Source organism: Xyrauchen texanus, chromosome 37, assembly GCF_025860055.1.
Source record: "Xyrauchen texanus isolate HMW12.3.18 chromosome 37, RBS_HiC_50CHRs, whole genome shotgun sequence".
NCBI classification, from domain to species: domain Eukaryota; kingdom Metazoa; phylum Chordata; class Actinopteri; order Cypriniformes; family Catostomidae; genus Xyrauchen; species Xyrauchen texanus.
Genome location: NC_068312.1, coordinates 30850636 through 30875293, shown reverse-complemented (window position 1 = coordinate 30875293; position 24658 = coordinate 30850636). Strand labels below are relative to the sequence as shown.

General features: G+C 36.4%; 1 protein-coding gene across 1 annotated transcript in view; it reads left to right on the top strand.

Moving 5' to 3' along the window:
• The window catches only part of LOC127630869 (voltage-dependent R-type calcium channel subunit alpha-1E), a 165098-nt gene extending 151055 nt beyond the window's left edge, over positions 1-14043 (top strand). Inside the window, exons 42-48 of the mRNA XM_052108708.1 lie at positions 384-484; positions 1010-1116; positions 2845-2968; positions 6815-6955; positions 7756-7885; positions 8392-8567; positions 10759-14043. Of these exons, the coding sequence (XP_051964668.1) occupies positions 384-484; positions 1010-1116; positions 2845-2968; positions 6815-6955; positions 7756-7885; positions 8392-8567; positions 10759-11250 (1271 nt within the window). The 3' untranslated portion in view covers positions 11251-14043. The remainder of the gene's footprint in view (positions 1-383; positions 485-1009; positions 1117-2844; positions 2969-6814; positions 6956-7755; positions 7886-8391; positions 8568-10758) is intronic.
• Positions 14044-24658: the final 10615 nt, after the last annotated feature.

The following is a 24658-nucleotide window of genomic DNA, read 5'->3' as shown; positions in this document are numbered from 1 at the left end:
AAGGTTTAAATGTTATAATATAATATAATATAATATAATATAATATAATATAATATAATATAGTATAATATACTAATACTTTTAGGTCATTTTTATTTTGTTACTTTTATCGTTAGTTTAATCTTTAAAAAAATAATCAGCTATATTAGTTTTATTTCAGTTAAAATAATTTTTTATTCATTTAGTTTTAGTTTAGTTTCATTTAAAATGACAACACTGCTTTTACCATTAATGCCTATGAAAAAAAAAGTTGCATCCCATTCAACTCTAGATTTGGAGGCATGCTTCTCTCCCAAAAAGTGTGTTCTGATGCATCACTACATTGAAGTTCATTTATTTTGACCTTAGAAATCTTAGATTTTGGAAACCAATTTTTCTCTCAGCCAGTGACATGACCATTGGGAAGATCTATGCAGCCATGATGATCATGGACTATTACAAGCAGAACAAAGCAAAGAAGCTCCGCCAGCAGATTGAGGAACAGGTAGGGGGTAGTTGGCAATAAATACTTTTGATTAGTTGACGTCTTGCAGTGTGACATTCTATGTGTATATACTAAAGCAATTTTAAGCATATTTTTGCTAAATATTTTTATAGTTTTTATGCATGAAGTTTTATTCATATTAAATTAAATATTACAAATCATTTTTATACTTTTAAAATACTTTTGTTACCGCAGCACTATGTAGAATGAACTAGTGAAGGCAAAATAGTGATAAAAAGTATTATACCTTAAAAGAAATGGTCACCAATTATGAAACCTAAAATATACACTTTCCTTACACATTCAAATACATTTTAACCTAAATCTTGATGTTGATATAGAAAGATTATCATCTACTTGTTTGGAATATTTTAAAATTTACTGAAGAATACTATTTACATTTTGTATCATGTTTCAGTTTAAAGTGTTAACATCCTGAAGCTGGAAATATGTGCTTTTTGGGGGTGTTCTGGGTCACTGTCCTTAGCTCTAAGATTGCTCTGACCCTGTATTGTTGTCTTGCAGAAACATGCTCCGATGTTCCAACGCATGGATGCATCCTCGCTGCCACAGGACATTCTATGCAGTGCCAAGGCTCTGCCATACCTGACACACAGTGCAGGATCTGCCCTGTAATTGTACATGTTGTGTGTGTGTGTGTGTGTGTGTGTGTGTGTGTGTGTGTGTGTGTGTGTGTGTGTGTGTGTGTGTGTGTGTGTGTGTGTGTGTGTGTGTGAGCGTGTATTTATCACTTTGTGGGGACCAAATGTTCCCATAAGGATAGTAAAACCCGAAATTTTTGACCTTGTGGGGACATTTTGTCGGTCCCCATGAGGAAAACAGCTTATAGATCATACTAAATTATGTTTTTTGAAAATGTAAAAATGCAAAAAGTTTTCTGTGAGGGTTAGGTTTAGGGGTAGGGTTAGGTTTAGGGGATAGAATATAAAGTTTGTACAGTATAAAAACCATTATGTCTATGGAAAGTCCCCATAAAAGTCAAGTCAAGTCAAGTCAAGTGGTTTTTATTGTCGTTTCAACCATATACAGTTAGTACAGTACACAGCAAAACGAGACAACGTTCCTCCAGGACCATGGTGCTACATAAAAACAACAAAGGACCAACATAGGACCACATGAGACAACACAACGAAATAAAATACCTATATAAAATACATATATATACCTATATAAAGTGCACGTGCAAACATGTGCAAAAAGTACAGGACAGTACAACAAATTACTGACAATGAACAGGACAATAGACAGTGCAGCGCCGACCAGTACTCAGTAGTGCAAAAAGATGACAGTTTCTAAAAATGTAAACATAACATACTATGAGATAATGTTCTATGCACATAGCAGTTATTGAGGTAGCAGACAGTTATAAAGTGACAGTAATTAAAGTGCAACTCAGGAACATGGAAACACAACTGTGTGTGTGTGTGTTTGTGTGTGTGTGTGTGTGCGTGCGTGCGTCGTGCGTGCGTGCGTGCGTGCGTGTGTGTGTGCGCGCGTGTGCATCCCAAATGTGTATGGCTTTCTTTCTTCTGTAGAACTTTAGAATTTTAGAAGAATATCTAAGTTCTGAAGGTCCATACAATGCAAGTGGATTGTGATCAGCACTTTAAAGCTCCAAAAAACACAGACAGTCATATTAAATGTGATCCATATGACTTTGGTGGATAAATTGGTGTGTTCTAAAGTGATTCGTTCACTTTGGACAATAAACAGATCAATATTTAAGGACTTTTCACTATAATTCTTTACTTTCTGGTCGCTCTCTGCATGTTCATGAGAGAAACCAGTTTAGACAGCCTCTCATGTGATGTAAGCACGTTGGCATGATGAAATGAAAGCAAAACCTATGTAGATTGTGGACAGCATTCTGTTTTAATAAACCAAGCTGCACTTCCGGTTGTATCGTTCTCACGTGAGCATGCCAACACGCTTACATTACGAGAGGCTACGTGAACTCGGTGCAAAAAGAAGTATACAATTATTGTGAAAAGGACATAAATATTGAGCAGTTTCTCACCCAAAGCGATCGTCTCACTTTAGAATACATTAATTTAACCACTGGTGTTTTACTACGACTTTTTGGAGCTTCATAAGGTCACCATTTACTTGCTGTGTATGGACCTACAGAGCTAAGATATTCTAACATATAAAAATCTTTGTAAATAATGAGAGAATTTTAATTTTGGGGTGAACTATCCCTTTAAGTTGGCCCTGTACCTGTCATCATTTCATGTCCCTCTCTGATCATTTAATCATCCTGTATGTAGCTTACACACAAAGGTCTCACTTGTGCAAGCCAATATGAGTGTGATTGACAAGATTTTCTGTTGTTTTCTCAGCACCAGAGGTGGGTTTTTGGCACTGAGTCCCATCTCCCCCCAAGATCTTTTCATGCAGCCAATGGCCCAAGAGTCCATGGAAGACAGGGAGGAATACCAACACCACTATAACCTCCAGACCATGGTACTAGCAACTAAATTGAAAATACACAAACTAAAATATCTCACATCAGACACATTGGCATGTGTCAAACATAAGGTGTGTTTCTTTTATTTTATTATTTTGCATGACAATACCTCCAGAAAGTATTTGTGCATTTTTAAAAGTATACATTTAATTGCATGAATAACAAAATATAAGACAATGTGACATCATAGTTTTATGAATAAACATTGAAATTAACATCTATTTAAAATTCTAAAATAGGATGCAAAGTTAAGCCCATGCTCGCTGTTTAATTCCATGGCAGTTAATTAATTATTCAGGGGTGCATTTCCCATACAATGACTTAACATCCATCATTCGAACTACGTTGGTTCAACAATATGGAGCTGTTGTTCATGACTTTAGTGGGTGGAGTAAAAACTTCTGCAGAGATTGAATGGATATCAAATTATAATAGCTCATTTACATGGACAGAAAGACATTTATTGTGAAAAAAACACTTTGCAAGTGGTGCACTCTTTACTACAGTATACAAGCGGTTCGGTCAGTAAACAGCTCTACAGCAACGCTATTTTCCCCACAACGCTCCTGTAAATAACAAACATATTATCTGAGGACTACTTATGTTATATTCTGTTCTCCATTGTTTCTCTTCATTTTCATATACCCCTCTGTTGCTGGTGTGTTTGTTTTCATCGTGACCTCTCGCAGCATTGAGCTGCATTAGTGGGGTTTCCCTCTAATCTCCAGGGCACTTGAGCACATACATATGCACATTTTTCAAAAAACAATAAGAATGGCACTTTTATTCTTGACACAATAAAAGATATAGAATTAAATATATATGGAGTGAAAGATACAGACTGGGTCTGGCAAATGTGGCTCAGGTGAAGCTGTGTGGTGCTGCATGGCAACAAACATACGCTTGTTTCAACGCTTTTCAGTGACAGAGAAGTTAAAAACCCTTCACAATCTGAATTTAAATACAAAATATAATATCCCATTTTTTTTTACATGTTTCGAGTTATTGCTTTTCTAATACACTGGGAATTCATCCAGTAGTTAATCATGTAGAAATAAGAACGCAAATTTCTCCCCACTTGACTCTCTATATGAAGATGACATCATAAGTAAATTCTGGATTCCAAGGACCACTTACATAGACACGTTCAGAAATCAGATTTATGGTCATACATGTATATTTCTAAATTTATTGTTCATTTATTTGGGTATATTGGCTTTATAAAATAACACTGATTTGAGAAATTATGTTTTACATAAATGAAAGTGTAATATTTTGAAATATGTAAATAAATGTATTTTACACTTAGCACTTTACTGACACTATACACAAAGTACTGCAGATATGTTGCATATACTGTATGTACAGTGCAGATGATATACCATTACACAATATACCATTAACATGCATATTGTGTTTTACATATATAGCAATTTCTGAAATTTCTCTTTGGAAAATGTTGTAAAAAAGATATTCACTTGTAAATAATAAAATAGCTCACCTTTTCTACGTGAAAACGAAGTCAATCCTGCGTTCCAAGCGTCATAAATAATGCCTTCGGAGGGCACTCAAAGGGGGAACAATTGTACATCGTTTCAAACTGAATTTTCAATAAAAATGACTTTGAGAACCACAACTTCAAGCCTTTCAAAGCTCTGTAAGTGGATGGTGAAGTGTTTGAAAGGAATAGGGCATAGGGGTGATAAATCTGAATAGCACACCCCAGCTGCGAAATCAATGATGTCGACACAACAAACTAACAAGGAACTATGCTTCTAACAACAGGTGGAGAGCTGTAGTTCCAACGTTTGCAAATGTTCTTTGGAACTACGCTTTCGGGAAATGCCAAGTGGTTGAAATATGTTGGTAACGATGAAACTTGCGACCATAGTTGGCTAACGATGCTTTTGCGAAATGCACCCCAGGAATACAAAACAGATAATTAGAGTAACAGGGTCTGAATACCACACAGCTAAAACATCTCTGTAAAAATGTAAAGACGCCCAAGGTAGAACAAAAATATTCTGTATTCTATTTTGCAAAGCAGAAAAAGCTACTTTAATTGACAGCACTTGCTCAGAAACATGGTTTATCCATACAACATTCTGACAGACAGTATTCTAATGTAAATCATCACGAAATTATTTCACACATGCTAACAGTGTATCACTCCTACCGACACAGATGGTAATTTGTTTTCTCAACTAATTAATTGGTTGCCTCCAAAACAATAAACTACCATTTGATTGGATTAATCTCTAATAGATAGGAATTAATCTGCATGATCATTAACTTTTCTAGTTCACAACCCTGCATGGCATTTCAACCTCTCCTGGCTCATTCTCTTTCCGCAACTGTAGCTGTATCGTCATTGCTATATTGTTTGGCTTTTGGTCACCTTCACCGTAGTGTTGTTCCATACATGTACAGTATGTCTTTTGTTCTTCCTTAAAATACCAAAATACCAAGAAGTTAGGCAGTATGGTAGTCAGTCACCATTCATTTTCATTGTATATTTTTCTCATGCAGTGGATGTGAATGATGACTGAGGCAGTCATTCTGCCTAACATCTGTTTTTTGGTCCCACATGCCTTTATTTCATCACACTTAGATTACTGTAACTCCATCTATATCAGAGTAAATCAATCATCTCTCACTCATATTCAAATGGTCCAAAACAGTGCAGCCAGACTTTTGAAGGGAAGATGCAAATATCAACACATCACTCCAATTTTAGCTTCACTGCATTGGTTGCCGGTTAGATACAGAATTGATTTTAAAATCGTATTATTCGTTTTTTAATTATTAAATAGCCAGGCACCACAATATCTCTCAGATTTATTGCTCCCACACAATTCATATAGCTCTCTTAGATCTGGGGATCTCGGATTGCTCTTGTTCCCATATCCAGATTGAAGCAAAGAGGTGATCGTGCCTTAACGATAGCTGGCCCTAAGTTCTGGAACAGCCTGCCGGTACAAATAGGAACTGCGTCATCTTCTATCTTCTATCTTTATGCCTAAATACTATCTATTTTCATTGGCTTGTATGTTTTTATTCTTTTTGTTTTGGTGTGTTTGATTTGTTTGTATTTATTTATTTATTTTTTCACTTTTACTGTTCCTAGTTCATTTTTTATTATCGATATTATCTGCTTTTCTCATACATGATACTGTACATCACTTTGGTCAACTTCAGTTAAAATGTGCTTTATAAAAACACTTGACATTGGGATTGATATAGTAACTCCATCCTTAAAAATGAGCGTTACTAGCAGTTAATAGGTTGTGTACACCCCCATATACATACGTATATACAGTATATCTGGTCATATGAAGTTAATTTTTTAGCAAAATTAACAGATGGTTAACAGATTAACCAGTTAACATGTTTTTACTCTAACAATTTAAAGGGACTTAATTTACAATGTTTTCATTCCTTGAACCATTTCTAGTCTCTGATCATGAACAAGATGAATGAATATTAATGCATGAAATTAACTTGGAATTCCATAGGAAGACTAATATTGAGCAATATAAAAAATAATTAGCAATTATAAAGTGCCACATTGCATTGCTGCTCATTTGCATTGAAATAACATTTGTAAAATTTTTCATGTCTGGACACACCTGTATTACCTCACCAAAACTCAAGTCTCTGAAACCACCAAGGATTATGTCTCAAAATGATTTCTGATCACTTTGTCACTACAAATTACTGTTAGAGTGAATGCTTCTAGAGTATGACCTGACAATGACACGCTGCTCGACACTTTAGGTATTCATTTTTTTTTACATAAGGACTTATGCAAAAAGTAATAATTTTTCTCTCTAACTGCTTAGGTGCCAGAGCACAAAGAATTTAGCAGTCAGCTGTGCCCCACTAGCTTGCAGGCCGATCCTCTGCTGGTGCCAGGGAGAGGCGTATCTATCAGAGCCTCATCCATGCCACGGTTGGCGGCAGAGTCACAGGTACTGCTGCCTGTGTTTGCTTAGCCTAGCTATAGCTAGCTGCTTTCTATGAATCTTCCTCTTGGGTGAGATTATAGTTAGTTAGCATCAGTTTTGTGTTTGGTGCAAAATTGGGAAAAGGAGAAATGGGCATAGAACTATAGTTTGTGATTGGGCTAAATTTGCTGGAAAATTCAGCTAAAACCAGCTTCAATATCTGTCTGGTCATTAGCTGGTCTAAACTTGTTTGGTGGTTGACCAGTCGGCGTTGACCACCTTGGTAAAGCTGGTAAGGTCCCATGATCTTTCCAGCTACCAGAAACAAACTGGCTTAACCAGCTCGACCAAATAAAAGAGGTCTTATTGTGAGAAATCAATTTCTCATCAATCTTTGGAGATAAAAGAGCTTGATGTATTATGAAAAAATGCTTGACATTTTAGAACTTAAAACTCCTCCCTGTTGAATATTTGCACTCTACAAAAACGTATCTATCATTATAAGTGGGCCACAGTGAGGGAAAATAAATAAAATAATGTACAGTATAATTTTCCCCCTTTAAACTGGTATGACCTGGTTTTTCCAGCAGGGATTGTGAAAAAGTTGTACTTGCCTTTGTTAGAGCTCAGTTCAAAAACTCTTTTGTTTACAAGAACTCTTTAATTTACATTCTTCTTTATTAAGTCCAAATCCAACAAATGTAACATGAATTTGTTTCATTTTTGTGTCTGTATTTCCGTGGCCATTTGTTAATGCATGCTTGCTCTTTGGGTTTGTCTTTCATGTTGTGTTTGTTCTCTGTTTTCTTTTATGTGTACAGCAAGTGTCTTCAGAGAACAAACTGATGAAGCGCTCGTTCTCCACAATTGGTGATCAGTGTGTTAATGGTGATTGGCAGGAGGAGTTTTCTCTGGAGAGGGTGAGCCCGGACCGACTAGAGAGGCCGAGGCAAAGAAGCTTCAGAGGTCAGTTTCCAGCATTCATTCCAAACACTCAGATGCACTGTACACGCTCAGAGAGATGGAATTCTTGCAAATTCTCTGTAATGGTGATGATACTGTGCACACAATGGTAGAGGTTATTATTATCTTTAGTATACTGGAGACACTGTCTTGTATGAGACCATAAGACGAGATCAAGAGGAATAGAGTTTCATATTTCGGAGAGACTCATATTTAGTACTTCAACTCAACTTCAACTCAGATATGTAATTTTAACAACACTTTGTCATCTTTGCAACCGGTGAGTAATTTGACTGATAAAAGTTTTGGTTCACATCTGTTTCGTCAAAAGAACAGCATGAATCAAGCAAATCGTTTGTGTGCAGTCAGTAAGGACAATGCTAAAAAGTTGTTTTGTTAACTGGGTTATTGTCAAATGCACTTCAAGAGCTCACACCTCATATAATACAAATATAAACATACATATGTGTGTCTAAACATGTGTTAACTTTATTTTTGTGCACGTGCAGCTATCAGGTCAAGCCTGCGGGAGCCAGTGGACAAGGAGAGGGGACGATCTAAAGAGCGAAGACACCTGCTGTCTCCAGATGTGTCTCGCTGTAACTCAGAGGAGAGGAGCCAGTCACAAGAAAGACGCCCCTCTAGATCGCCCAGTGAGGGCAGGAAGCACACAACACTTAGACAGGTGAGGACACACACACAGGTGTACACACCTTCTGTCATACTGCCTGACCTGATGGAATATTTGGTAACAGTTTATAATAAGGTTCCATTTGTAAACATTAATTAATGCATTAGGTATCATGAACAAACAATTAACAATATGTATTTTAAACTATTCATTAATCTTTGTTAATGTTAATAAAAATATAATTGTTCATTGTCAGTTTGTGTTAGTTCATAGTGCATTAGCTAATGTTAACAAATGCAATTTCTGATTTAAAAAATGTATTAGTAATGCATATGTTAAAATTAGGGCTGTCAATCGATTACAATTTTTATCGAATTAATTACATGATGTCCCGATTAATTAATCGTGATTAATCGCATTTAATCGCATATACAAATATTTGCTGCGAAAGCCCCTCATATAACAATAATTCAATATATGATTAAATATTTATACATAGTTATCTTTAAATATTAAATCTTTAAAGATAACTAGATAAATATTAAATTCTTGTGGCAGAAGAGTTAATCATTGATAAGACGATACAAAAAGCGGCTGTAGAATACAATGTATTGTTTACTACCATATTACTGATCATAAGTCAATCATTGGCATACAGATCACAGCAATCCATTTCACAAGTGAATTTGTCAATCAGTTTGAGATTTATTATGAGGGCTTGTTTAAGGACCCGTCAATTTCAACAAGTGTCAGACATGCTTGTGTAGCGTCTTGGGTGCGTTGCATCATAAACATAAAATGTTTAGGTCACTGTGACAAGTTAAATATAGTTTAATACTTAGAACGCATCTTGAGATCCCTTAGTTTGAATTTGCGCTCCATCAAATGTTTTGAATGCAAGAATGTAACGAATGTCTGTTTTGTGCTGTCTGGTTGTTTTCTTCACTGTATAAACTGTGCATTGCCATACACCTGATATTTCAGTTACTGCCCTCTGGAGTAAACAGGTGGTACTACAAGCTTGCATTTCTCTGGAATCTTCCTTATTACAATCTGGGGGCATTGCGATTAATTGCGTAAATGTTTTTAGCGCGTTATGTTTAATTAAATTAATCGCACTGAATTAACTTGTTAAATCGACAGCCCTAGTTCAAATTAACTTTAACTAAGATTACTAATAACTTATAACTAATTCTTAATAAGTATTGTTCATTGTTAGTTCATGTTAACTAATGTTGTTAACTAATTAATGTTAACAATTGGAACCTTACGTACTGTAAAGTGTTAACAAATTTTTCTAAGCAAGAATCCCTATTATTGCTCAGACTTAAAATCCCAGACCCTAAATATTAAACTTCGCCACTTAATTTCTCCCACACCATTTGTGCTGCAGAAATCGAAGATATCTTGAAGAATGCTGCTTGTGGAGGAGAGGTGTGCAATCATTTTTCTAAGAGTTTCTAAGTGGCCCTTAGAAAGGGAATGAGTCGTCGTTGATATAAATGTATAATGTTGTGGTAAACAGCATTATATAGATGCTGTTGATGGAGCTTAACTTGTGTTGAACCTGGAATATTCCTTTATCCTAGGACACAATTTACACTGAAAAAAGTGACACACTTTGTGACCAAAAAGCAAAAATCTAACCTGGAATATAATAATAAAACAACAAATTTCTCATCTAAATAAAAATTATCCACACCATTTGTTTCTTAATTTTTCTTTAACTTGGCCAACACATAGGCTTACATATCAGTGCCTTGTGTTATTACACTCAGTGACAAACAAATAGCAAGTACAACGCAAAAATCATATACAATCTAAAAATTTTATTTATATGGGAAAATGTTTTAAATACATTTAAGCAACATTTGTGTCAAAATAGTATAAATGATCCTACTCAAATAAATGTGATATCAAATAAGAAAGAGTTTGGTCAGATGTAATCCAAAAATAATCAGATTAGATTACCTACAAAAATATAGTCCAAGGGATTATGTTACCGATTGCAGTGTTATTCCTGTAAATTGTAATTATCACCAGATTACAATTCAAAAGCAATCTAGTGATATAGCAATTGTGACATCGTGTTTTCCACCGCAAAACATCACTTGTCTTCCTCTGCAGATTTCATCTTCTGATTCTACATTTGTTTATCCCCTCAATATCTTCATCACCTAATTGCTCTGTTTGTCTTTCTCTGTTTACCCACAATCCTTCATTCAATCTCTTCCTTTTGCTATAGGGAAATAATTCATGCAGTCCTGGTCCCTCCACCTCTGATTCAGGCACACCTCAAGGGCGTCGTCAGCTCCCTCAAACGCCCTTGCGCCCTCGACCCCACATCTCCTACTCTCCTTTGGTGTGCCGTGCAAATCCAGCAGCGGGAGTGGGCCGTGCAAGGGCCCTCCCCACAGAGGAGGGGGAGGAGCCTACTGCAACCGGGCCAGGCGCCGCCATCGCCCACTCCACCCCACACCGTTACATCTCGGAGCCATACCTATCACTGCAGGAGGACGTTAATAGTCCGGACTCGAGTGGATTGGAGGAGACTCTTACTTTTGAGGCTGCCATAGCAACCAGCTTGGGCCGCTCCAACACGATCAGCTCCGCCCCTCAACTACGTCACTCTTGGCAGGTGCCAAACGGACATTTCCGTAAACGATTAGCAGAAGCCACAGCGGTAACGTCAGGCCGTGAGCTTCTAAGTGACACTGATGAGGATGACCGTTGTTAGGGGTGTCTGTGTCTAAGACTGGAAGATTCCATGATAAAGTTTGTGCTGACACATTGGCATCCTGGATTGATGACTCTAATCTTGAACTCTGTGCCTCGATCTAAAGAAACAATATGCCTGTTTGTTTTTTTGTTTTTGTGTGTGTCTGTGAATGTGGAGTTTGAGTAGAGATGTTGAAGCATCTCTGAAGAACGGAGAAAGATCTGAACGTCACAACATGCTTTGGGTGAAAGAATAGGTGACTTTGCCAAACGTGCTGAAATGATCAACAGTCGTAGCTAGCATTAGCACATTGAGGTTGAAGATCAGGTATGTGCCCTCACACTTTCTCTGGACCCATCCCCACAGATGAGGAGAAGACACAATTTAATGCAGATTAATCCAAAGCTGATAGCAAGCTCATCATCAGGATCTGGGCCGCTCCCAAACACATTCAGGTTTCCAAACCTGCCTCAAGATATTGAGACGTTCTGTATACTACAGATAAGCGTGTTTAAACACAATGTTTACATAGTTCTTTCCCTCTGAGCTGATGAGGCAGCAGAAAATAGCTGCATACACTTAGATCTGTGTGTGTGTGAGAATGCCACCTCTTTGACAGGCAGATGTTTTGATTTTCAGAGGCCAGTGGGAAGGTTCATGTGGTTGGGTTGCTCTTTGGCATCTAAAACGTTCTGCTACCCGTGTAGTTGGTTCTCTTACATTTAGGAGGTGTACACACACAAATATTCTCCAGTAAACACTTTCAAAATGCAAGTAGTGAATTTCAATCTGTCACTGAAAAGAGGTAAATACCCCTTTAACTAAATATCTTAATAACATGCAGGTAACAGGGACTTAAAGGAAAATAAGGCCTGATAAATTGTGTATTCTGAATAGTGCATGAAGTTTAATGCAAATGGCACCAGGTGACATCCTGGCCTTTAACAATAGAGTCTAAACAGATGACTCATGTACCATATGTAAACATTTTAAATCCATCTTATGAAGTCTCCAAGCCATTTCTGTAAATAAGAATTGTCTTAACGATGTTATCTTTTGTGAAACAAAGACTAATCCCTTTCAATCCCATCTCGTTCTTATTCAGCAGATTTTTTCTTGGCCCTTAGAAAATCTGAAGTACTTGGGAAGGTTTCTTCTCACCTTTGGTGAATCTCACAAAGCCTATCTGGGTTAAATCAGGAGCAAAATAAGAAATATTATTATATTTAAAGTGGGCCTAAAAATGCCTTCTTCGTGCTTAATATATTTTCTTATTTTTTTGGGGTGAAATATGACTCCAACATGTTTTTGTGAGTTTCACCCCTGTAGCTCCATTACTAGAATGGGAAAAGCAATTTCAATTAATGTTTTGTTGCCTTCGGGTGAATTTGTAATGTTTACTGTGAAAATCCATTCCTAGTTTGACTTGATGAGTTCTGTAGTCTAAATCAGTGAGAAGCATTGCCTCCATCAAGTGCTTGACCTAGAATTGCTGCAATTAACTAAGGTTCTGTGATTCTCACGAAACCATTCAAGCAAAATTTTAAAACCCTATTTTACTCCAAAATCAAAAGAAACAAAAACTACATTGTAGTTTGCATATAGAAAATAATGCTTGTTTTTTAGGCCATAGACCCTTTTCACACTTCCATGTTTTGGAACTCAGAAGTAAATTATTACAATTCGAAGGTAGTGAATGGGAGACCACGCTATTTGCTCCAACATAAAAAATTTTTTTAAAAACGGCACTATTACGTTTCCACAATTTTCCAAATGAAGACAAAAATAGAGAGTGATGGATTACGTCAGAAGAAGATGGCAAATGAACTGTCACTCTTTCAGCTGCTGTGTTAGAAACCTCATTGCATCTGTATTATCTCATTTTTTTAAACTAATTCCAGGGTAATATTGTACAAATGTTAAAAATGTACACTAAATAGTTGAACTATTGCAAAGATAAAAGTGTTTGCTAGATTTACGCTGCTAAATAAGATGGAAACGGATCATCAGTCTGTGAAAAGGGTCAATGGAGATTTTTTTACATTGAGACAGTAATTTCATGACAGTTACGCACATTTTGCCCCCCAGTTCTCATTACTGCAATGTTGAAAAAATATATATATTATTTAATTGTAAAGTATTTGTACTTCATAGTAGTAGTCACTGTGTTCTGCCTTTCATTGCTGATTTTAGTAAAAAAAATAAATAAAAGATCATACTGTATACTGAGTCATTTCATATTTTTGTAATGAGTTGGGGTTAAATATGACCAGGACATTTTCTTGACATGATTTCATGAGAATCACCCGGTTTTCAATTAAGGTATTTGCAGAAATTCGAAATGTATGTTTAGCCTGAATGTGGGTGACCTGGTTTTTAAAGGTAGCTGTGGGAAACTGGCATAATATAATGCATAATATTAGTCAATAGAGAAATGTAACGGAAGTATGGAATGTGGTTCATATACAGTAAAATGCCAAATTTATTGCTCATCCAACATGCCATCTCAAAACCAGCCTTCTCTCTGGTTAACCCACAAAAAAAAGAACAAAAAAAAAAAGAAAATTACATTCCATTTTTTATTAAAATACATTTGAAGGCTTACTCTTTTGTTAGATTCTGTATATCCAGCATCTTAAAAAAGCATTTTAAGATCAGTTGCCCCCTCAAGAGAATTTCTGTATCATGTATTGTGTTGTAATTTGTTTTCTTGACATGTTCCTGAATGTGAATAGAGATAATTTGGTACTTGTTCTTGATAACCTGCTGGGGGTCACTGCCTTGTGAATTATGTGAAATTAAAAAAGATTCCTGTTGCACTAGAGTCTCTGCTTCCTAAATCTTCTGGTTTGACATGCTTTGTCTGATTGGTTAAACAGTTTTTACGGTACTATAGATACTTCAAACATTTATATAGAAATATAGAAATAATGGAAAACATACTGTTTTCTGTCAGCTCTTTAGGGTGTTGAAAAGACTTGTGCATGCCTTTGAATATTTCCTCTATTTCATGCAGTTATGTTGGCAGTGTCATGGTTATTTATAAACTCAATATCAAACTGTGAGTTTCTGTATAGCACTTTAACAGTGTGTTGTTGAAGACGATACACTGCCGTTGTCTATATTTGGCTTGTCCCAATTTCCTGGAAGCCTAACCATCTGTTTTTCTAAACCAAACATAGTGAGATATAGCATTATATTGTACCGTAAATGTCACGTTTGAACCATCTATCTATGTCTTTGTAAGTTTTCCTTGTTTGGTTTTAATTATGTTCTCATCAGTTGCATAGTCAAAATGTCTAATTCATTTTTCCGTTTTAGGATTTTCTTTTTCATGTTTTTTCTTTAATTACACTTAAACTGTTCCATTTTAAAGAGATACAGGCTTTTATGGTGTTGTGACTGGCCATATATTTGCCAACCTGACATTTTCACCTTCATTTAAATGATGCTGGACTACTCAGTGGTGCACACATACAGCTTTGAGTCCAAACCGTTACTGACCCAACCAACCCACCCCGATGAACACTGAATGTTTGAGGGTTCATGAAGGATAGGGAAGAGTCCATATACTGTAGCCATATCTTACTGACAGGTGGAGGTTTTTGGTTTTGATGTTCAGCCATGAGTGAAGCCAGGAACACATATAGCCTATAAAGCTGAACCTGTTCCAGGTGCCGGCAATCTGTCTGTTACATCAGGTCAGCATATGTGAGGGAGCTGAGACGAGACGACCATCTGCTGCTAATAATACTGGCAGCATTTTAAACCAATAACCAATGTTTGTTTGTTTGTATATAGAAGCTCACAGTTTTGTGCAAGCGCTCACATTTTAAGAAGAGAGAAATGTGACTTTCATCATGATCAACAAGGTAGTCCAAATGCCATAGCATGAAATGTTATGTTTCGCATTTATACGAAAGTGAGTCAGTTCTGAGTGTTATTTTCTCAGATAACATTTGATCTTGCAGGAGAGGCTGATCTGTTGGTTTACTCTCTCGCATTGGTATATTTTTTTTATACTATCGGAATCAAATCTGTATATATACATTTACATTTACATTTATGCATTTGGCAGACGCTTTTATCCAAAGCGACTTACAGTGCACTTATTACAGGGACAATCCCCCCAGAGCAACCTGGAGTTAAGTGCCTTGCTCAAGGACACAATGGTGGTGGCTGTGGGGCTTGAACCAGCATACTTCTGATTACCAGATTACCAGTTATGTGCTTAGACCACTACGCCACCACCACTCTAAATAATACTGTATGCATATATATATATATGCATACTGTATGCATATATATATATATATATATATATATATATATATGCATACAGTATGTACAGAACACCAAATCCAAGTAATAACATTTTGGAAGGGCAAAAATATCTGATATGGATCAGCATTTTTGGGTGGGATGTAGCTAAGAAGACATTATATTCAGTCATTAATTACTGTAATTAACTTACTTTTTTATTGAAAAAAGTAGTGGATTTCTCTTAATTTTTCAGTTATTTAATTACAGTTACTTCGGATATAATTGTACTAAATACTGTGTAGACTATAGAACAATTCTATATAAAAGAAATTGTGAAATGAAAACTGAAAATTAGCATCTAGTGTTGAAATGTATGTTTTCTAATTAAATGCAACCCCCTTAAATTATTTGGCCAGTTCATGAATAAGTAATTTGATTTTATATTATTTATTTTAAAGTATTAAAAGAACAATTTCATGTCTATCCTTATATTTTTCATCTGGGCGAGGTTGATAAGGGTTTTAGAAAGTAATTAGTAATAAGTAATGCAATTACTTTCAGACAGTACAGTAAGTACAGTAATATAAAAGAATTAGTAGTTAGTAATTAATTACATTTTTAGAGTAACTTATTCCTGATTATATTACGTTTGCAGAACTACATTACAATAACACTGAATGAAGTATCATATTCAAATCCAGTCAACAGATCCGACAGGACTGTCAGTATCGCGATACAGATACCACATGCATATATATATATGATAAAACATCTTTTGGACAAGTGTATTTTCAGAATATATTTAAGTCATTGAATGAAATAACTCACTCTGTAATAACTGATTAAATAAAAATGTTTGTTTAAAGGAGCGACTTGCCATGCCTGCTCACATATTGGGAGAGGAGGGAGAAATAGTTCCCATCCTACACACCTACACAAGATAATCTTTATTTTTTTATATATATAGACATTCTAGTTAATTTAATTAATTTCAGTGATGGATACATAATAATTGTTTTTAAATCGTGTACTATTATGTGAGGATCCATTCCATACGCGGAAGGAAACTTCGGAATTAGCATCAGTAATCTGCCATTTATTCAAGATCAATCCGCCCTTCTCCACTCTCTGCTGCTGATGAGATTGACTTTCCCGCCCGGGCATGAAGGTGTGAAGTTCACAATATTTAAGCGAAGCGGACACGTGCTGCTATGAGCTAAATAAACAACCAAAATAATATTTTTCCCCTGTTTGAGCAATGTACTATCTTATTCCTCTGGTTAATTTTGTTTAAAGACGTTTAACGCATTAAAATGTGTTGCACTGTATGTCTGCGATAGGTAACTTGGCAGTTTTCCCTTAAATCTGAAGAGTAGTCTACAATAAAATGGCACTCGTTTGATTAATTTAAACCAGCTATGTGCTAATAACCACATAATTAACCTTGTACTGAACACAGAACCTTATTACTGATGATAATATGCAAGGGCATGGGCAGACCCGGCGCCAGACACAAATTCACGGACGGGCATTACATTTTTTTCAGGGGGGCACAACTGAGATAAACCTAATTCCCTAATTGCATAATAACATTAAATGATATGACCGATTATGAATTGAATATGTATGATACAATGATAATGATCGATAGTAGCCTGTTACATAATGTACTGACGGCCGCTATTCAAATTCATAACTGACGCTAAAGATTTGTGATTTATAACTTGAAGCAAAACGTACCATACAACCAAGTGCTGAATACCATCATGATTGAAAATGTAACACTGATTTCGACAGTTCAATAAACAAGTAATTCATATTAAGTCACTTACATTTTAGATGCAATATTGACTTTTTGTTCTATTTTAAAACAAAGATCCCAGCAGAAACAGAACGCATCTCACAGTCAACCGTGTTTTCATTACTAAATGATTCAGTGTTTTAAACGAATCGGTTGAGTCAAAGATTCAATGACCCATTCATGAACGACTACTTTATTCTTGATGAATCAGCTGTTTGAACGAATCGTTTGAACAAATGACTCAAAGACTCAATAACACTGCAGCTGCTTATCCCTTACCCACCTGTGGCCGTGACGTCCCTTGCTTGAGGCTATGGCTTTGGCAAGTAACGTTACACCAACTAGTATTGCTGGAATGGCTAGCCTCTGCAGTGTTGGGAGTTTGATCAACCTCTTGTGAACTGCTACACCCTGGGTCTTCTCCCCTTACCTCGCTGCTCTCTTCTGCCAACTTTGGTGGTCTTTGATTAAAGAAACGCCGTATATCCATGGTAACTGTCACACGAAATAGCTCAGCATAGTTGTTTAAAAAAAAAAAAACAGCTATCGTTATTAAGCGCTACTATGCTTAGGACACAAACAAACATTCCCGCGCTCACTATCGACAAACCAATCAAATCCATTTAAAAATATTATTTTTTAAATCAGACCAAACACATTTTTATTTTTATTCAGGAGTATATTCATCATGTATATACAAAACGACAACTTACCAACTTGTAACGAAAGTTACAGTAGCCTATTGATAAAAAAATATAAATAAAAGTGCAAACAAGCAAGGACTGGTGGTTGGTCGACTCCCGCGGGACTACTAACATTCACGACTAGATTTGATGGTCGAGTGGGTTGCGGGAGTATAAAACGATTCGTGGGACTCCCTATCTAAATAAAACATCCAAAAACAAATACATTGTTATTCATCTATTGCACAAAAGCAATAAGAACATCTAAACAAAATAACGATTTACAGTCGCAAGCATAAGTAGATGTTCTCATTATAACGTGTTTTTGCAGCGTTGTGCAATGTAGCCAATCACAGACATATGTGTTGATTTCTAAAACGCAATGGCCAATCAGATGCATTTCAGATAAAATCCACTCACCGCTCAAAACGTTGGAGTTTTTGTTCAGTGCTGAATTCTGCATGCTGCATAATAAAAGAGCTTTGTGAGATCGCGATGAAATGAGATGTGAGACGTGACGTAGAGTTGATGAAGGGAGACAGGATCGTCCAGGACGGGCACTAGTGACTCACAGGGCGGGCCAGGCCCCCCAATGCCCGCCCATGGCGCCGGGACTGGGCATGGGAAGTAGCATTTTAGGAAACACATTGACTACATTAGGTAATCTGAAAGTGAGCTTTATTGCGTTTTATAGGAATATTAGGGTAAGAATAGCTTAGCAACTTTATTAAACTAAAAATGTACTTTTAAAAATGTGAGTTGAGTGTCATTCTTGAAGGTCAATTATATAAGTAATATTTTTTTTTCTTGAATTGATTGTTCAAGCTGAATTGTTTTTGCTTTTTTCCTCTCAGCATATGAACAGAACAGGAGAAATTAATCTTTGCTTTTCCACCACTTAAAAGTTTTCTGTCCAAACCAGTCAGTACTTCTGATTAGGGCTGAAACCGCTTCAGGTGATGTAGATCACAATGTATGAGGGAATTATAATGTAAAAATAAAATAAAAAGTAAATACAGAAGCACTCTCCTTGTGGAATAAGCGGAGCTGGAGCTCTTTAAAGGAAACACTCTGGCATTAAATCTTAAATGCATATTTAATGTGTTAAAGCAAGGGTTCGGTAGTAATGAATAAGTAATGGGAATACGTATTTAAAATACAGTTACATTAAAAAAGTATTTTGATTACTGAAGAAATTACTTTGCATTTTATTGTCATTTGTTTAATATTTAGTCCTTTCAGAAAACATTTATACATATAAATTATGTGATCAAAAGTGCATTTGAACAGTGGTGAAACACTTTCTCATGATGCGTTACATTCATACGAGCAGACAGAGAAGTAAGTTTGAAGTAAGTTTGGAGCAGAAGAAATTTAAATAAACCATGTGCATGTAAAATGCTATTTCTAGCCATTTTACATGCACGTGTTACCAGACCCGATATTTTTCATCAAGAAAATTCACATTGGATCATAATTTTTTCTTACTGTACTGTAGAGTTTTTATAGTCAAAACATGTGAAAAAATCTACCAGTGCTGAAGAAGTAATCCAAAGTATTTAGAATGTGTTAATGAACTTGAGTAATCTATAGAATACGTTACAAATGACATTTTACAGCATGTATTCTGTAATCTGTAGTGGAATACATTTCAAAAGTAATCCTCCAAACCCTGGTTATAGCTTTATTAAAGTTCAAATAATACAGAAACAGATCGTGTAAATAAACTACAAACTCCAAAACTGGCATTTCTCTGAGCGGTCAGCGCCTCTTCTATGAGTTGTGCGAATGTCTCGATCTAAGGGGAGAGATTGAAACTGCACCCGGCTGAGGCACACTCTGCCATGGAGATGCTCATCCCTGGAGCGCACGCTTGCTGCAGTTAGATTATAACATAATGGCTCGATTAAATTAATCGATTATCAAAATAATCATTAGTTGCAGCCCTAGTTCTGACTCACTACTGACTCGAACAGTGTCACACTGACAGTGTGTGTATATTATCAAGACCACAGGTGTTTTTAAGACTCATCTTACCAGATTTCACTGCAGTCCCAAAGAAACTGAATATGAGGGTGTTACAATTATGGAAAGGAGGATGCTGGGGCCGGCTTGACAAAACACGTAGACATTTATTGTTGCACTTTTCAGTCACACACAATAAGGCCGCTTTTCAGCAGTACACAAAAGGTTTTCTTTTCAGCAACACCACATTGACACACAGATACACACAAACAGCTTCACTCATCTTTCTCTCCTGTCTGCTGCTGTCTCTTCTCCTTAAGTACTCCCACCGCCCCTCGCAGGAACGCGTGACCGGTGTGGCTTGCAGGTGAAAGTCATTCGCCACTTATCTTCCCGGCTTCGCTCTGCTCAGCTCCACTTTGCTCACCATAGAAAGTTAACAGGTATTTAGTAAACTCACATTATGAATGTTTTCACTGTAATATATCCTTTACTTATTACCTCTTATCTAATCTTGTTTTGAAGATCTACATTTATGTTGAATTTACAAGAATTATTGGAGTTGTTCTGCACTCGACTTTCCATAGTCCTGGAGGTTAATGCCAAAGGTCTGATCAGGATGTATCACTCCGAAAGAGGTGATGTTGAAGAAGAGTTGAAAGCCCTATTAACACGCGTAGATGAGCAGGTAATTTGGCAGACTATAAGTTGCTAGCATTCTTGCACTGTGTTGCACTATTATTTCTGTTATAAATTTTAATCTATGCTTGTTGTATGCAGACCACAAACATGGCCATGCATCAAAGGTCAGCGGCACTCGGAGATCCTCAGTTTTATATGAGGGAATACATACTCATTGCTAAGCACTTTTAGGTAAATCAACTTTGTTAGTGAAACAAAAACTGTGATTCCTTGACTTATACACTGTGATTCCTTGATATATACTATATATATATTATTTGTAACATTTCTGTGTTTCAAATCAGACAGGCAGTTCAGAAGGATGCATTTTGGTTTCATTTCAGGAGATCTGTGTGTGTTCCTAGGTTCAGTGGTGGACGTGCCTGTAGTGCTGGAGGAAGAAGTTGTCATGAACAGCCTTCCAAACTTTCCGACAGCCTATGGAGTGCTCTTTGGATTGTTTTGCTCTCTCTAAATTGAGTATGCTAAACAGTGGAAGTGACATTTTGAGTCACTAATGATATTTTTCTCTCCATGGATTCAGGTTCACCTGTCGTCATAGTTTTATTAGACCTCAATGCCACGTTCGACACTATCGACCATAATATTCTTCTCAATTGTCTAGAATGTATGGTTGGCCTCCAGGGTATGGCCCTCCAGTGGTTTTCCTCCTATCAAAAAGAAAGGACATTCTCTGCAAATTTTGGTAATGTTTCTTGTACGTTGGCTCAATTAAAGTGTGGTGTCCCTCAAGGGTCGGTTTTAGGACCCTTGTTATTGTCCCTGTATGTGCTTCCTCTGAGCTCTATTTTTCAGAAGTACAGCATATCGTACTGCATATCACTGTTATGCTGACGATTCCCAGTTTGATTTCCCAGTGAGTGTAGACAAGAACTGTTAATCTGAGAATGCCCTAAATTGCTTCAGAGATATTAAACATTGGCTGGCAAACAATTTCTTACAATTACATGAAAGCAAATCTGAAGTTCTGATTTTAGGTTCCTCCATGTCCTCTTACCTGGCCTGGTTGCCCAGTTAGGTGTCGTCGAATGTACAAGATCATGTGAGGAGTCTTGGTGTGAATTTAGACTCCTCGTTACTTTTAAATATGCAGATCAGTGCTGTTATTAGGGTAGCTTTTCCACCTGAGATCTATCGCAAAAATACAAAAAAATATTTCCCATAAAGACTTGGAAATTGTGATCCACTTACTTATTACATAAAGGTTAGGCTATTGTAACTCAATGTATGTTGGTCTGCCCCAAACTGCGTTATCTCACCAACAGCAGGTTCATAAAGCTGCAGCTAGGATTTTAACAGGGTCGAGAAAGAGGGATCACATTTCTCCAGTCTTTACATCTCTACACTGGCTTCCTGTGAAATTCAGGGTTGATTTAAAAAAAACAAAATCTCCCTTTCCTGTGAGATCAGCTTCATTAGCCATTTTTAAATCTTCTTTAAAACATATTTTTATTCTGTAGCTTTTGAATAGATAATTGAATCTTTTGAAATGGATAAATGCATGATGTTGTATTTAAATGTTTTTATTTATTTTATTATGTTTTATATTTAACTTTAAATCAGTCTGTTTTTATATCATTTTGTTTGTTTGATCTGTAACACACTTTGTGTCAACTTCTGTTGTTTATAAATGTGCTCTATAAATAGATGTTGATCTGACAGTATAAAATGTCCAGCTTGAATTCAGTAACTGAAAACCAGACTGTTGCTGGTATAGACATACTTGGCAGTAGCTTAGAGGCCAAATTCAAGTGTCATGATGTCAAATACTGTTATCTGCTTGATGTTTATCTGCTTTCTTTCTTTCTTTCATTCATATTTCTTTTTGTTACAGAGTTGTTGACAACATTTAAGTTATAAATTAATACAATGATTCAGCTGTCTTAAGTTATTCTTAATGTTATCTTGAGTGTGGTAGAAATTGTAATATTGTTAGCTTTGTTTCCATCCAAGTTGCAAATGTAATTTATGTGAAAAAACGTAATATCGCAAAATCAATTTGCGAATAAAGCCGTGTTTTCATCCCATGTGTTTAAAAGAACAAAATCGCCACTTCCGGATAAACTGTAGCCATTGTGACTCTTGTAGGGTATCCAGGTCAGGTTTGGGGAATGTACAATTAATTTCAATGATCGTAATCAATGATTAATCATATGGTTTGACCCAGATAACAATACATACAAAAATGCCCCAAAAAGGGCTTATATAGTCCAAGAGTCTGCTTCAAATATATATAGATAATTAAACACAACGAATTATAATTAATTAGGAATATACATCATATGCAGACAGGCTATATTAATTTTTACCCGTAGGCTACCGCAACCAGTCAGTTCGTCCGCCGAACCACTTTACTCGATACTCCTGATCAATTCTCCAGAAGGGTTATTCTTAGTTATAAGCTTATTCATCAAAAGCACATTAACTTACTTTGATAATATCAGCTCGTAGCTTAAAATCGCACATTAAAGAGGCTTTGTTTTATGACCAACAAACACAGTAATCACGCGTATAATTGATTTTAATACAAGGCACTAGGATATATCACCACACTTGACAAACAAACATTTAACATAGAATAAACATAAAATACACAAAGTAAACACAGTAAGGGAAAGTAAAGAATTATTAGAGGTATGGCAAACTTATTTCAACAATTAACCCTTTGGAGCCAGCGAGGAAATTACACACTGTGATGCATTTGAATTTCAATGGAATAATACTTGCACAATGGACCTATGTGTGGCTGAGCAAGGCTGCGTGGATGTCGCGTCTCCGTGGCGTCCTTGAGATGGGCTTTTCTGTCGGTGTTTCCAGAGCGTGGATTTGAAACTCACTTGAAGAGAGAGTTGAAGGGTTGCTCCGAGAAGTTCGAAGCGTCTTAGAGGGTAACTGTTAAATAGTTGACGAGTGTTCCGGAGGGTTGCAGAAGATCGGGGGAAGAGGGCAGAAGTGTAAGATGGTTTGAAGCGATCCAGAAGAAGTCCAAGGGGAAGAGGTAAGAGAGCGATTCCAATGCCGGGCCTGACTTTTAACGGTAGGGAGGTCACACCTCCCTTGGGAAGGCTGACCCAATGAGATCCCTCCATTTTGGGCGCGAGTTGATTCCTTTGTCTGTCAAGGCTCATTTGCATGTTTTATTGACCGGGTCCGGCTTTGGCTTGAATAACTCAAAAGATGGTAAAAACATAGCAGAATGCAATTCTAAGGTGATCTTATATTTATATTCAGCTAGGACAAATCGTAAGGTTTAATTTGATACCAAGAAACGTGTATTTGGTACACTTAAAAGTGGATATACACTCTTAGGCTATTAAATATAAGGCCTCAGAGTTTTACTACACAACTAAACAGTCCTACTAGTTTGATATTACATCAGATCTACACAAGTACAGGGATTAAACGTATTTCCTTAAAAAATAAACATTTCTGGGTTTTACATGAAAGACACAACTTTTGTCAACTTTTTCACGTGCCTGGCTCACATGGTACAGCATGGGTTTGGAGTGTCACATGGGAAAGGAGGTTTGTCAATAGTTCATTGTACTTCACAGACTAGCGGGCGCCATTTCAGTGATCTTACAAGGGGTTCTTTGAATTCAGAATCGATGAGTTAATGATTATCCCTCATACTCTACACTCTTTTAGAAATAAAATACTCGTGGTTTAGCATACACACAAACAATGTAAAGAAATGTGTCTCATGTCTGGGAGCACTATGTGTGTGCGTTCCTCCATCCTTATGTTTTTGCCATGCGGATCCAAAAGGTATTTTTCAAAAGTGTCAATAAACCTGCTCTTTGGCAGATTTCAAGTTTGTATTCAGATTTATTTGTTCTTCAAACTCTATGCAAGCCTAGTGTTATTTCAGGATGACCAGAGCAACATTTCAGATGCTATGATTAGTCTGCTGGTTTGTCCTGTTATGAAAACATTATTCAAAATTGATTTTTAAATGCACATCTTGCATTCTAATAAAATTTAATAGGAGTTTATTCAGGAAATGTTTTTC